Source organism: Protomyctophum bolini (assembly GCF_963924005.1).
Source record: "Protomyctophum bolini genome assembly, chromosome: 9".
In the NCBI taxonomy this organism is placed as follows: Eukaryota; Metazoa; Chordata; class Actinopteri; order Myctophiformes; family Myctophidae; genus Protomyctophum; species Protomyctophum bolini.
The window spans coordinates 23,596,595-23,608,842 of record NC_137870.1 but is presented as its reverse complement, the minus strand read 5'-3'; the positions used below and the strand labels follow the sequence as shown (position 1 = coordinate 23,608,842).

Sequence of the window (12,248 nt, the reverse complement as noted above, 5' to 3'; positions counted from 1 at the left end):
CACACACACACACACACACACACACACACACACCATGTCTGTCATCTGCCTAACAGCTGAATTGGCTTCATGGGAAGGAAACGGCACCGCTCAACCGCTGTCACGGCGGTAGCATGTGTGGCACCACAGCAAGCCAGGTGCTCGCCAGTTACGATTGGCTAAGGCCGTTTGAATCTGTGGGCCACTGGGCCATGACATTTAGGTCTGATGACCCAAACCATGGCAATTACAAAATGTCTCTGCTCTTCCCCAGATCGATGACTTGAGCAAAAGAAGTAAAGAAGCAGAGGCCGCCTTCTTGAACGTCTACAAGAAACTAATCGATGTCCCAGGTAAGGCTGGGCAATATTTATATGCTGCGTTTTTATTTATATGCCGTGCACGGCCCCAAACCTCGTGATCAGAAGACTCCTTTATCTACGCAGACAGCACCAACAGGGGAAGAGAACGCGTGTGACACAGTCCCGCCGGTGCTCCTTGACGGCGCATGCAAGCGTGTATGTCCCCACGAGATTCCTTCCTTCCCTCCTGCCGCGTGTGGAGTCTTTTTAGAGAGCTCGCGCACGCAAGGTGTGTCCTGATAGAAGTGACAAGTACACCCACAACTCGCCACTGTAAAGTGCACACACGAGCAATCGCGTTCCGCGAAGTTAGGGGGGGGAACAGGGCCTTGCACAGCAGTGCAACACACACGTACACACACACACGTACACACACACACGTACACACACACACACACACACACACACACACACACACACACACACACACACACACACACACAGATACTGGTTGGAGGTTTTCAACTGTGCTGAAGCCCTGGAGGGCTGTATATGCAGGAAGGAAAGTAGAGTTGAGTTCATCTATAGCGTAAGGAGGTCACAGTATTCCCATATGGGACAGACCTACAGTAATATCTTTGGATTGTACTGCTCCCAATAAGTCAGCGCCAGCTCTGACGGGGCTATTCTTAACTTGCAGCGAGACAATGATGTAATGTCAGACGCACGTGCCCGTGCACACACACACACACACACACACACACACACACACACACACACACACACACACACACACACACATACACACATACACACAGAAAAAACACAGACACCGGCCTGACTAATGCAGCATTGGTGAGAGAGGAAACAGCGTTTTTTGTTCTGTCTTCTATCAGCTGGAGGCCTGGTTAGTCAGCCCAGTTGTGCACTGCTTTAGATTAAAGGTGTCTGCCATGAGAGCTCAGCACCAGTGGCCCACAAGTCAAGCTGCTTTTAACAGGCTGTACAGTTGATTTGGAAGGACCCCAGTGTGAAGGACAAAGGTTTGATAAGAGCCAGAGAAAGTTGATTTTCAAGTGCACTGAAGCAGATAGTCATCCAGAATCGAGGCAGTGTTCTCTCTCTCTCTCTCTCTGTGTGTGTGTATGTCAGTGTTAGCGCATGTGTGTTTCTCAGAGCGTAGCGCTGCATGCCATGTCACCTTGACAACTCCAAATCAGCATGAAATTCCCCAATCGTTCTCTGCTGATCTCTCATTAGCATAGTTAAGATATCTAACTGCGTCAGACATGACACACACACACACACACACACACACACACACACACACACACACACAGCCGTTACCTCCAGCTGTAAGCTGTCAGTTCCTCTTATCTATACAACATACACACAGGCACATACTGTATACACACACTAACATGCACTCGCACACCCCACACAGCGAGACAGACACAAACTGCTCTTTTCGCTGGCATGCTGATGAGTGTCGCCTGCATCTCTTGGCTGCCTGTCACCAGTCTGCCACCCATGAGCCTCAATCAGATGTGATTGGTTCCACTGACGGCTTCTCTCTTCATCGCAGTGACAGTTAAACACGGCCGTTTGTTCCCTCAGAACGCCTGTGGAACATTCTGCCTTTCATCCCCTTTCATCATTTTTCCCCAAGTTTGTTTGCTTTTATCCCTCTGACTGTTACTCTGATCTTCTTTCTTTATGTTTAGTACATGTATTCACTCCATGACCGTGAAGCGTTTAGTGATCACGCTGTATCTTGTTTATGATTTATCATGCTCATTATTATTTTGTCATTATTTAAATTTTCTATCCCACGATTTTGTAACAAATCTTTTCACCCGGTTCAACCTGGGAAGACCCCCGGTCTGAGCTCATGCTTCCTTCAATGCATGAGGAGTGAGCAGACTCAAAATGCGACATGCAAAAAAGGCCTTTTTGCCCACCCCACCTAGGGTATGGGCACTGATGACGTGGAGGAGAGAACACTCCCACAGCTATGTGGCGACAGCACTAATGACTGTGCCACCGTGTCCCTATGCTTATTTATTTTAAGGGGCGCTTCCGGCGCTAGCCTCTCCTATATTCAACTATTAGCCGTATTAATGCCAAGAACGCGGGACCTCGTTCTTCTCTCTCCGACCCGCCTTTGCCAAGATGAGGGAACTCTTCTTTCTTTAATTTAATTTAATCCAGCAATTAAAGAATTATATTTAAAACATTTTTTTTCTTTTACTCGCATGTTAGACAGCTTACATACGGATCGAAGTGCACGAGAGTATGTGCTTATTATACTCTTTTTCTGCTTTAAATGAGCCAAAATCAGGTGTTTGGAAGGTTACCGTATTATTTCTTGCTCTTACATTGCACGGACCAAAACAACGGACCAAAATTGTGTTTCCTCCGCTGCCTACAGTGAAACACACTGTGGTGGGGCGTATATCTATTCTACGTCCGAGAATAGACATGGTAACGCCCCGCCTGCGCCTGATTGGCCTACCGACACTACAGAATACGCACAAAACATAAAAGTTACTATTGCGTGTGCCAAGCGATCATTCTCTCGTATTATATCGTAATATATCAGCCTCACGATCCCGCCTAGTGTAATGGGAGGGAATGTGTTAGTGTAGATTTTCGTCTTACACAAACATTAAATTGACAATGAATGGAGAATTTACGTCACGTGTCAAATAGAGAGGAGGAAGGACGTGCAGCCAGACGGAATAGAACGGGGAATATTTTAGATTGTGCAGTCAACACACACACACACACACACACACATTTTAAATGGGGGTTTTTTGTGGCTTTCGCCTTTATTTAATATTTTTTATGGAGACACAGACAGTAGGCTGACAGGAAATGGGGAGAGAGATGGGAGGAAGACATGCAGTAAAGGCCGTCGGGATTGGGAGTCGAACCCGCGGCACACTGCCAGACTGGATTACCAGCCATGGTGCCTGGACCACTGAGCCATGGCCCAGGCCCACACACACATTTTAACAATTTATTTATGTCCACACAGAGGAAATTGCATACAAGGACATAAATAGTTCAGGTTCAGCAAAGTTACATCCACAAAATCAAGGCATATGTCCTCAGTCACGATACAACAAGAATGTCATGTCACCCAGTATTCCATGGACACAAGAAGTGTAGGCATGCATCCTAAGTTTGAAACCCCCTCCAACAACCAGTCCGTGGGCGGCATGTCCCAGGCTCGACCACCAGAGGAAACAATTTCCCAGTCCTGCATTGCCGCCCGGTGTCATATCATTCTCCGTAGTGTGGCTGATCCCATGGGCCCAAAATCCACCCACTGTTCCGACAGCGGACGGACACACTGCTAGAAGGCCAGGTCCGACGCCTCTCTTCCCGGTAACTGCTCATGGGAAGCGCTGCAGTGCCTTGTTGTATGCAAGCTTGGGATGGTGTTGAAGCACACAGTCCACAGACGTTGCAAATGCATCTTAAATCTGAACCCACTACAGTAACGGTGGTAGTTACAATGGAGCAGTTTAACGTCATGCTCACACACACACACACACACACACACACACACACACACTGTCTGCCCCACGTGTTTTAGTTTTCATTCTCTCTGCATCACTGAGTATGTTTGGCGTCTATTTATTTGCCGCAATAACGATAAACCAAATTGATTCTTTTAACTTGTTGATAAAGTAATGGTGATCCCTCTCGGTCAGCCTTTGTTTCTCACAGCTATATTGTTTTGTCCAAAACGACCCAACAATCTTTTTTTTATTGGGTTGAGCTGCTCCTCAGCTTCATGCCGTACCATCTCTGCCTGAGCAATGTCGGGCCTTTGGCACCTGTTATTCCTACAGCAGTGCCATAGATGGTTTTAAAACATTTGTTTGGAATTAACCGCATACATGAGCCGGAGGACTTTTCTGATGCAACCATCGTTTCCCAATTTTATAATAGAAATGCAATTATGTGACCATGTCAACATTGCTGTTATGGTTCATGGTTGATAACTATATATACTGTATATATATATCTATATATATATTTACTTATGTATGAATGTATACAAAGTAAAAACATGTTCAAATACTGTCCTTTTTGGCCCGCCCCATATCATCAACTGCTTGAATATAGTATTTTTATTTCAAAATGTTCCAACTTGTTGACCCTTTTGAAAGCTTCCCTAGAAAACACTGATTGAATCTTCAGCCTTCATCATCACAGGCATCGCCACAAAGGCATTTCAGCTTCATGCTCGAAGGTGAAAAGCAGCACTGGCATTTACTATGATTTACCTTGCAAAGCAAAGTGAAACATTTAACATCTTCATGGTGACGATCAGATTGAAAAACAACAAAATGGCCAACATCTGCCAATACCGATATGATGACTAAGTAATCGTGCCTCCTTAAATGTAACTACCGGTACTTATCCTTATTTATAGATGTGCTGTTTTCTATATTTTTGAAACATGAATAAAGTAAATAGGTGGGGCTCACCATTGGATTGCATACATACAGGCGCCTGGAGGGAAAGTATTCACTTCCTACAACGCTGATGAAGGCTTAATGCTGAAACGTGTACATTGTTCCGTCTGCTCTGCAATGTACCATGCCAAGTTTGCCGACTGATTATAAATAAAAGTGCCTTAAAGTACAGTTCCATGAGTGCTGGTATTCCCATAGAGTAGAATATAGAGAATATTATTGTAAAGTATGAACCTATACAGCTTATGGATTGTTGTGTTGATTATGGTTGTTTGAGACATTTTCGGGATACCTCCGCCCAGCCCCTTGGTGTAACAGTCAGCATATGGTACCTGATGTAATGTAGCTTGTGTTATGTTGTGTCCCAGACCCAGTACCTGTGTTGGAGCTGGCTCAGCAGCTGCAGCTGAAGCTCCAGAGGATGCATGACATCGAAACAGAGAACACCAAACTCCGAGAGACACTAGAGGACTACAACAAGGAGTTCGCCGAAGTCAAGAACCAAGGTCAGAATTACACACACCGCGCACACCTGTCTTCTTTGGGCAATGATAGTAACAAACAGTGGGTTTTAAAAGTTTATAAGATAGGCGTTTGTCTCTGAGAGAAATGTAAGAATAAGAAACCTTTTAAACAAACCTAAGGGTTGTTGGAACCGAAGGTGAAAAGCAGCACTGGCATTTACTATGATGCCTTACCTTGCAAAGCATATGAAACATTTAACACCTTCATGGTGACGATCAGGGGATTGACGAACAAACAAAGCGACAAAGCTAATACTGAAACTCTGTTTTACAAATTGAAACGGACAAAACCTAGGCTTAAGAAATATGGGAGCAAAGTGATCGTGAAAAATATATAAAAAAATGGCGAGATGGACGAGAAGGGATCACAGGAATGGTGTGATATGGGAAGAGAAGTGAAAAGTGAGTGAGCAGGGAACGTTTTGTAACCCCCCCTTGCAGTGAGTTAATTGGAACAGCTCGATAGCGGCAGGGTTCCATTCTGCCATTGATTTTCCTGTTCCCTCATTCTTTATCCCCCCTTCCTCGCCTCAGTAGACGGGGGATATTTAAACCCCAAAACACACTGTGGAACTCCCACTCCTGTTAAACGCGCGCGCGCACACACACACACACACACACACACACACACGCAGTGTGAGTGCAGGGGCCATTGATCCCCGCAACCTAAATGTTTAAAGTTCAGTTAAGCAGTTAAGGGGTAAGAGGGCTCTGAGGGGACTCTCCTCTATTGATTATGTGTCAGAGCAGTAAGACTGGAGTTTAAATCACATGCGCACACACACACACACACACACACACACACACACACACACACACACACACACACACACACACACATACACATACACATACACATACACACACACACACACACACCAAGTGTTGAGAGCCCTCAGTCAAAGGCAGCAAGTAGCAGTGCTCTTCATCTTCGTCTTACTCGCTTACATCTTTCTCCTCGCCGCGCATTCGCACACACACACACACACACACACACACACACACACACACACACACACACACACACACACACACACACACAGGCACATGCCGAGGCCTATTTATTACCCCAGTTATGTGTTAGATTTATTTCAGACTGCCCCCATACAGAGCTCAGCCATCAGCAGGTTATGGAGTTTCAGCACTAATGCACTCCTAATGAATACAGCATATCTAGCGTTAGTGGATGTTGAATATTATATACTGGTAGAGGAGGTAGAGATTAAGCATGGAGCCACTGGGGTCGGGGGGCCCCATCCATGCTGACTGAGAGAGAATGTGAGCTATGGGATACTACTGCTTTTGCAAAGGTCAATGACCCTTTTTTTTCTCCTTTTAGAAAGCATTATCATTTATCACTAACACGAAAGCTATACTGTGTTTAAATACTATGCTATTCTATGCTAGTATTTGCAATTTCTCACTCTGTCTTCTTCTCCCCTATACACCCTCTCTGTCTTTCTGGTCCTGTGTGTGTCCAGAGGTGACCATCAAGTCCCTGAAGGAGAAGATCCGTGAGTATGAACAGTCCGTGAAGAACCAGGCAGAGAACCTGGCTCAGGAGAAACAGCTGGAGCTACACAACGACTATGCAGAGAAGGAGAGGTGTGTGTGTGTGTGTGTGTGTGTGTGTGTGTGTGTGTGTGTGTGTGTGTGTGTGTGTGTGTGTGTGTGTGTGTGTGTGTGTGTGTGTGTGTGTGTGTGTGTGTGTGTGTGTGTGTGTGTGTGTGTGTGTGTGTGTGTGTGTGTGTGTGTGTGTGTGTGTGTGAGAAACCCATACATACATCACATAACGTACTCAGCAAATCATCACAAATGTCAGTCCGGCCAATCATTTTTGGCGTCTTCACTTTTCTGCCCTAACCTTTATCCTCAATACGTTCTTTTCTCAGCCAATAAAATCATCGCTATGGGGGTGCTCAGCCAATCACATCATCGTGTTTGTGTTCAGACAAAGCTGGGCAAAAAAAAAATCCTTTTGACATGTCAGAATATCTTTCTCTCATATTTGTTATGTTGACATAAAACAATTTTGAATGTGACTGTGAACACATGCATATCCCTATGCATTTTCTTTTTGGGGGGAAATTAAACCTTTTGGTCACTCTCAGACAGATCTGGATTCATGTTAATTTGTAAACAATAGGTTGGAGGTTGCTGGTTTACATCAGAAATCAGAAATTGTAGATATGTGATTATTTAATGTCATTACAAGCAATTGTCTTTTCTAGTGCAGTTGCCTTGCTACTGAATAGCAACAGAATTGAAGATTTAGGACGATATAGATTTTTTATTACCGGTATTATAATGAAGTAATAAGCCACGAGAGGTCTCAGGCTGGCTGGGGGGTAGAAGACCCTCTGCTGCACCTCGGGTCTGCCTACAACCCCAGCCAGTGTAAAATACCCGGTAAGCTGGGGCCTCGAGTGGCTTATTGCTTTTCTAAAACGGTTACAAACATATAGCAATATTAACCTAATAAAACGATTGAATTCACAAAAGTAGCTACGCTTTGCGCCACCAGAGCGAGCCACATCACTTCCTTGTTTTGCTCGGCAAGTAGCCCCAGTGATTGAAGGAGTGGGTTATCGGTGGAATTTACACCGGTCACTGACGGTAACCAGCCAATCAGAATCAAGTATTGGGACTACCCGTTTTAGAATTTAAATTTTACAGAGATTATCTGTATTATCGTCCAATAAAACCCACGCACGATACGGTATTACTGGTATATCGCCCAAGCTTACCTAACACTTGACTAGATAAGTATCTGCTATTTTTTTCTTACGTACATTTGACTTTAAAATAGCAAACAACATAATGACTCCTCCCCTATGTCATTAGTTATGTCATCACATGCTAATGTCTAGAGATGCTTACGACATTTGCTCACAAACAGCAGCAACATCATTAACAGGTTTTTAAATGTGCTGTTGGTGATCAATACAACAAATGTCAGTCCTGAGCCCATTCTTTAAATGGATTAAGTTAACATTATTTAATGTACAGCTATGCTACAGCTCATTGCCCCTTTCAGACATACAGTATAATATCAATTGTCCAGCTGTATTTCCTGTACGTCAGTGTTTTATAGGCCCCTTCCTGTCTGCAGAGAACTGACTTCCTGTGTCTGAGAGGGGCAGTAAATGGATGGCATCTCTGCATTTGACCCTGCGGTGGGGTGGGGGGGGCGAGAGATGATAGCATAGACTAGACTAGGATAGAAAACTAACGATGACACGTGTGTGTGTGTGGGGGGGGGGGGGGGCGTTGTTTCAATACAGTACATCTCAAAGACCATCTTTGTCTTCCATTATTGATGTTTTTATACACTGTGGCAATTTCCCAGCAGTGCCTGCCTAACTTTTTATATGCTAAGAATCTATTTCCTCCTTATGGGTTCTCTCGCCCCTTCTCCCCCAACTCTCTATTTTTTGCTCTTATACTCCGTTTCCTTTGCGCTCTCTCTCTGTCTCTCTCTCTCTCTGTCTCTCTCTCTCTCTCTCTCTCTCTCTCTCTCTCTCTCTCTCTCTCTCTCTCGGTGCAGTGTGTGCCCCAGTGGCCAGACATTCCTCCCTAATGGGCCTGCTTAATGAGGAGTGGGTTATGTTGGGAGGATTTTAGAGGGGAAAACACTTAAGAAATTGGTGGGAAAATGAAGAACTGTTAACAGTTTCCAGAGAGCATAAAAACAGATTTACTGACTCTGTGTCTTTATCTGATGTATATTTTTTTATTTTTTCTGTCTGCATCTGTAGAATATTCCAGGAGAACCAGGAGTCCATGTCCTCCAAGTTGCAGGAGACTGAACACAAGGCCCAGTCCCTACAGACAGGTAACTCTCACAGGTCACACATTAAGACCTGAGACCACATTCTACAAAATGTCTTCTAAATCATGACAGTTTTCTGAAAAACCTACTGTATGTTTCTATGTTAGTGGTTCTCACACTATTTCATGTCAACGATCCCAAAAAATGAATGTAATTGGCCACAACCCCCTTATGGAAATATGTTTGTTTGTTTTCATGATTTAAAAAAATAGCAGATCTACAAGCTCATTAAAATAATGGTTAAAGTGGTTAAAAGCTATAAGGTGACACAGTGACATGTGTCCTCAGTTCTAAAATGGATTAAGCCGTACAGGTCATGGGTAACGTGCCAAACGTGTGTCTTCAGGCTCTTTGTGCCCATCTTTAGAATAAAGCACTCCAATATTTGGGATGGCACTGTGGGGGGAATGTACTATTGGACCAACCGTAGAGCTGAATTAACACCCAATTGGACATCTTCGTAGATTTTATCTCACACAAATGCCGATGTTTATGTAATTTGTCAGCAAGGTTCTCTTTTTTCAAATCAAAAATAGCATACAGAAATGATTGGGCTGTTTACCCCTCCCTCCCCCCAGAGTTAGCGAGGTTCTCTTAACTTTTTCTCTGATATCTAAGTTTATAAACGTAGCTAAGCTATCGTTACCTAAAGGTGCTAAATACTCCATGAAAGCGGCGACCGTCAATTTACCTTTTAGCATTGCTCCGGGTTAGTATGGAGAGCCTCCGTCGCCACCAGCTATGGGATTTTTAAATCCAGCTCCATTGAGCCTCCATTATAACACGATTTTCAAAGCGCTGTATCTCAAAAGGTTTGAGCGCTGTCCATGGTGAGTCGTAGCACCTCCCGGCGATGTAAATCATTTGTGAGTTTGTATCGCAATCGCAGCAAATGTAACTGATGTTTGTACTGATAGCTACGGGGTCTGAGCTAATGCGACTGATCACTGTGCTCACAACAACAGCCCCCGCCTCCCTGAATAACCCGGAAAGGAAACCAGGAGGGGTGGCATTCCTAGGTGTGTTTATGCTGCCACCTAGCGGCAGCAATGAAGTTAATATTTCCCCTATTTTGAGATACGGCACCAGTCCTCGACAGGCCAAACCCGGTGGCGTGAATTGTCAATATTGCTTAATTTTGAGAGATGAACCAGGTTCTAGCCCTTTAAACACCAGCACACCACAATACCCAGTAAACACACAAGTGGTGAAAGGGCAGAAATGGGAATGGGGTCCATTTGGTGTGGTTTATTGTCCGATATAATGCAACATGCTAACAAAAAATCTATAACCCCTCCCCCCCTGTTTTACAGCACTTGAAACAACTCAGGCAGAGCTCTTTGATTTGAAGACGAAGTATGACGAGGAGTCGACAGCAAAGTACGTGTTTTCCTGCCGATGTATCTTGTCTGTGTGTGTGTGTTGGTGACTTCTATGCCCTCTGGTTCTCAAATAGTCTGCTCCTAACATAATCATCCTGTTTAGTGAATCTCCTTCCATGGAAACCCCCCACGGCTGGATTGTCTCCCACAGCGCTTAAACAACCTCCAAATCCCAGCGTTACCCACATGCTGTAAATACAGAGAGGGAGATTGGATTGTGCTCTGCAGCTACACTAATCACCAAAATAGTCACATTGGATGATTTTCTTTTCCCCTGCATACCGTAAAGCTCTTTCTAATCACTGGGGCGTTGGCGCAGAGATTGTGGATTGATGGGGGTGACTTTTTATTTGATTTTGATTTTGAGTCTTAAACCCACATTTCTCCTCCCAGTGTCGTGTCTTGTCAGATAATGTAGCTTTTTAGTGGATAGTCTAGCAGGGTGGAAAGTCATTGACATTGATCTATGGTAGTCTGTGAGGATGAGAACAGAAGCTTTTCCATGTCACCACTCCACACTGTGAAGTGGCACTTAGCAACATTCACACCCCTCCTTCACTCAGATCCCCAAGGCCAATAAAAAGAATCATGTTCGATCCACAGCCTCAATAGAACCCAGTTCAACTTCATCCTTAGCAGCAAGAGCAAGGAGTTTTCTTGACTAAATGGATTGCTGCGTCAGTTTTCCAGAAGCTATGCGGCGGCATTGTAAATTTTATTTTATATTCAGGGCAGTATTATGAAATATCCTCAAAACATGTAAGGTTATTTTAATATCTTAGTCGTGATGGACCTGTCTGACAAAGTATGGCAGAGTGTCAACTTGGCTTTTAGACCCCCCTCACCCTCCCAAGCCATCCTCCAACCCACTGACTAGGCCCTACACTTGCCTGTCCATTAACAGAGTTGTTGCATTGATTAACCGTTACGAAACGGATCAATCTATTTCACTCTTTTCTCAGAATCCACTTTTTCACTTTCCTCCCTCCCTCATTTTGTCCCTTTTACCTGCCTTATTTGTGTGTGTGTGTGTGTGTGTGTGTGTGTGTGTGTGTGTGTGTGTGTGTGTGTGTGTGTGTGTGTGCTAATCGATTGGGTACATGGTTTGTCTGAGAGCCCCGTCGTCATCCTCTTTCCCCTGCTGCATATTCTTTGTGTTATTTTCTTTTTTTTTATTGATCTGCATTCTGACGGTGCTCTTCCTTATTCCTCTTGGTTAGGTCTGATTTTGTTGTCGTAGCATTCATCATGTCAATTAATTTGTTAACTCTCTCCTTACTTTAACTGAGGGGGAAACATGTCTTTGGAAAACATGCATATCACAGAAGCGGCTCTTCTTGAAGCAGCTAATAAATAAACACATGCCTGCGCACACACACATATGTGCAGACACGGATGTGCGCACTCACGCACAGGCCTGAGGCAGTCAGGGTCCTTGACTATATGGCGTGCTGTGATCTGAAATTTTAATGCAACGCTTTAAAGTATAAACCAACCGTCCTCACCCGGCACCCTCCCAGTCCTTGGAGTCCTTCCCCCGTTTACTGCTTGGCTGAGCAAATCGCCAGTGTTTGGCTGAACATGACTTTAACCCTTGGAATCCCTTTTTTTTTTTTTTCTCTTTTTCTTTGTGGTACAAAGCAGACATGTAAAACATTGGCCACATTATCCCTGACATATAGCCTAGGTGTGTGTGTACACACACACACACACACACACACACACACACACACACA

General features: G+C 44.4%; 1 protein-coding gene across 4 annotated transcripts in view; it reads left to right on the top strand.

The window, feature by feature from the left end:
- cux1b (cut-like homeobox 1b) overlaps window positions 1-12,248 on the top strand; it is a 74,099-nt gene that overhangs the window by 33,619 nt on the left and 28,232 nt on the right. For all 4 annotated transcript variants that reach the window (XM_080773031.1, XM_080773029.1, XM_080773028.1 and 1 more), the window contains exons 4-8: window positions 254-332; window positions 5,143-5,280; window positions 6,780-6,903; window positions 9,057-9,133; window positions 10,444-10,510. In XM_080773031.1, coding sequence (XP_080629157.1) covers window positions 254-332; window positions 5,143-5,280; window positions 6,780-6,903; window positions 9,057-9,133; window positions 10,444-10,510 — 485 coding nt within the window. The remainder of the gene's footprint in view (window positions 1-253; window positions 333-5,142; window positions 5,281-6,779; window positions 6,904-9,056; window positions 9,134-10,443; window positions 10,511-12,248) is intronic.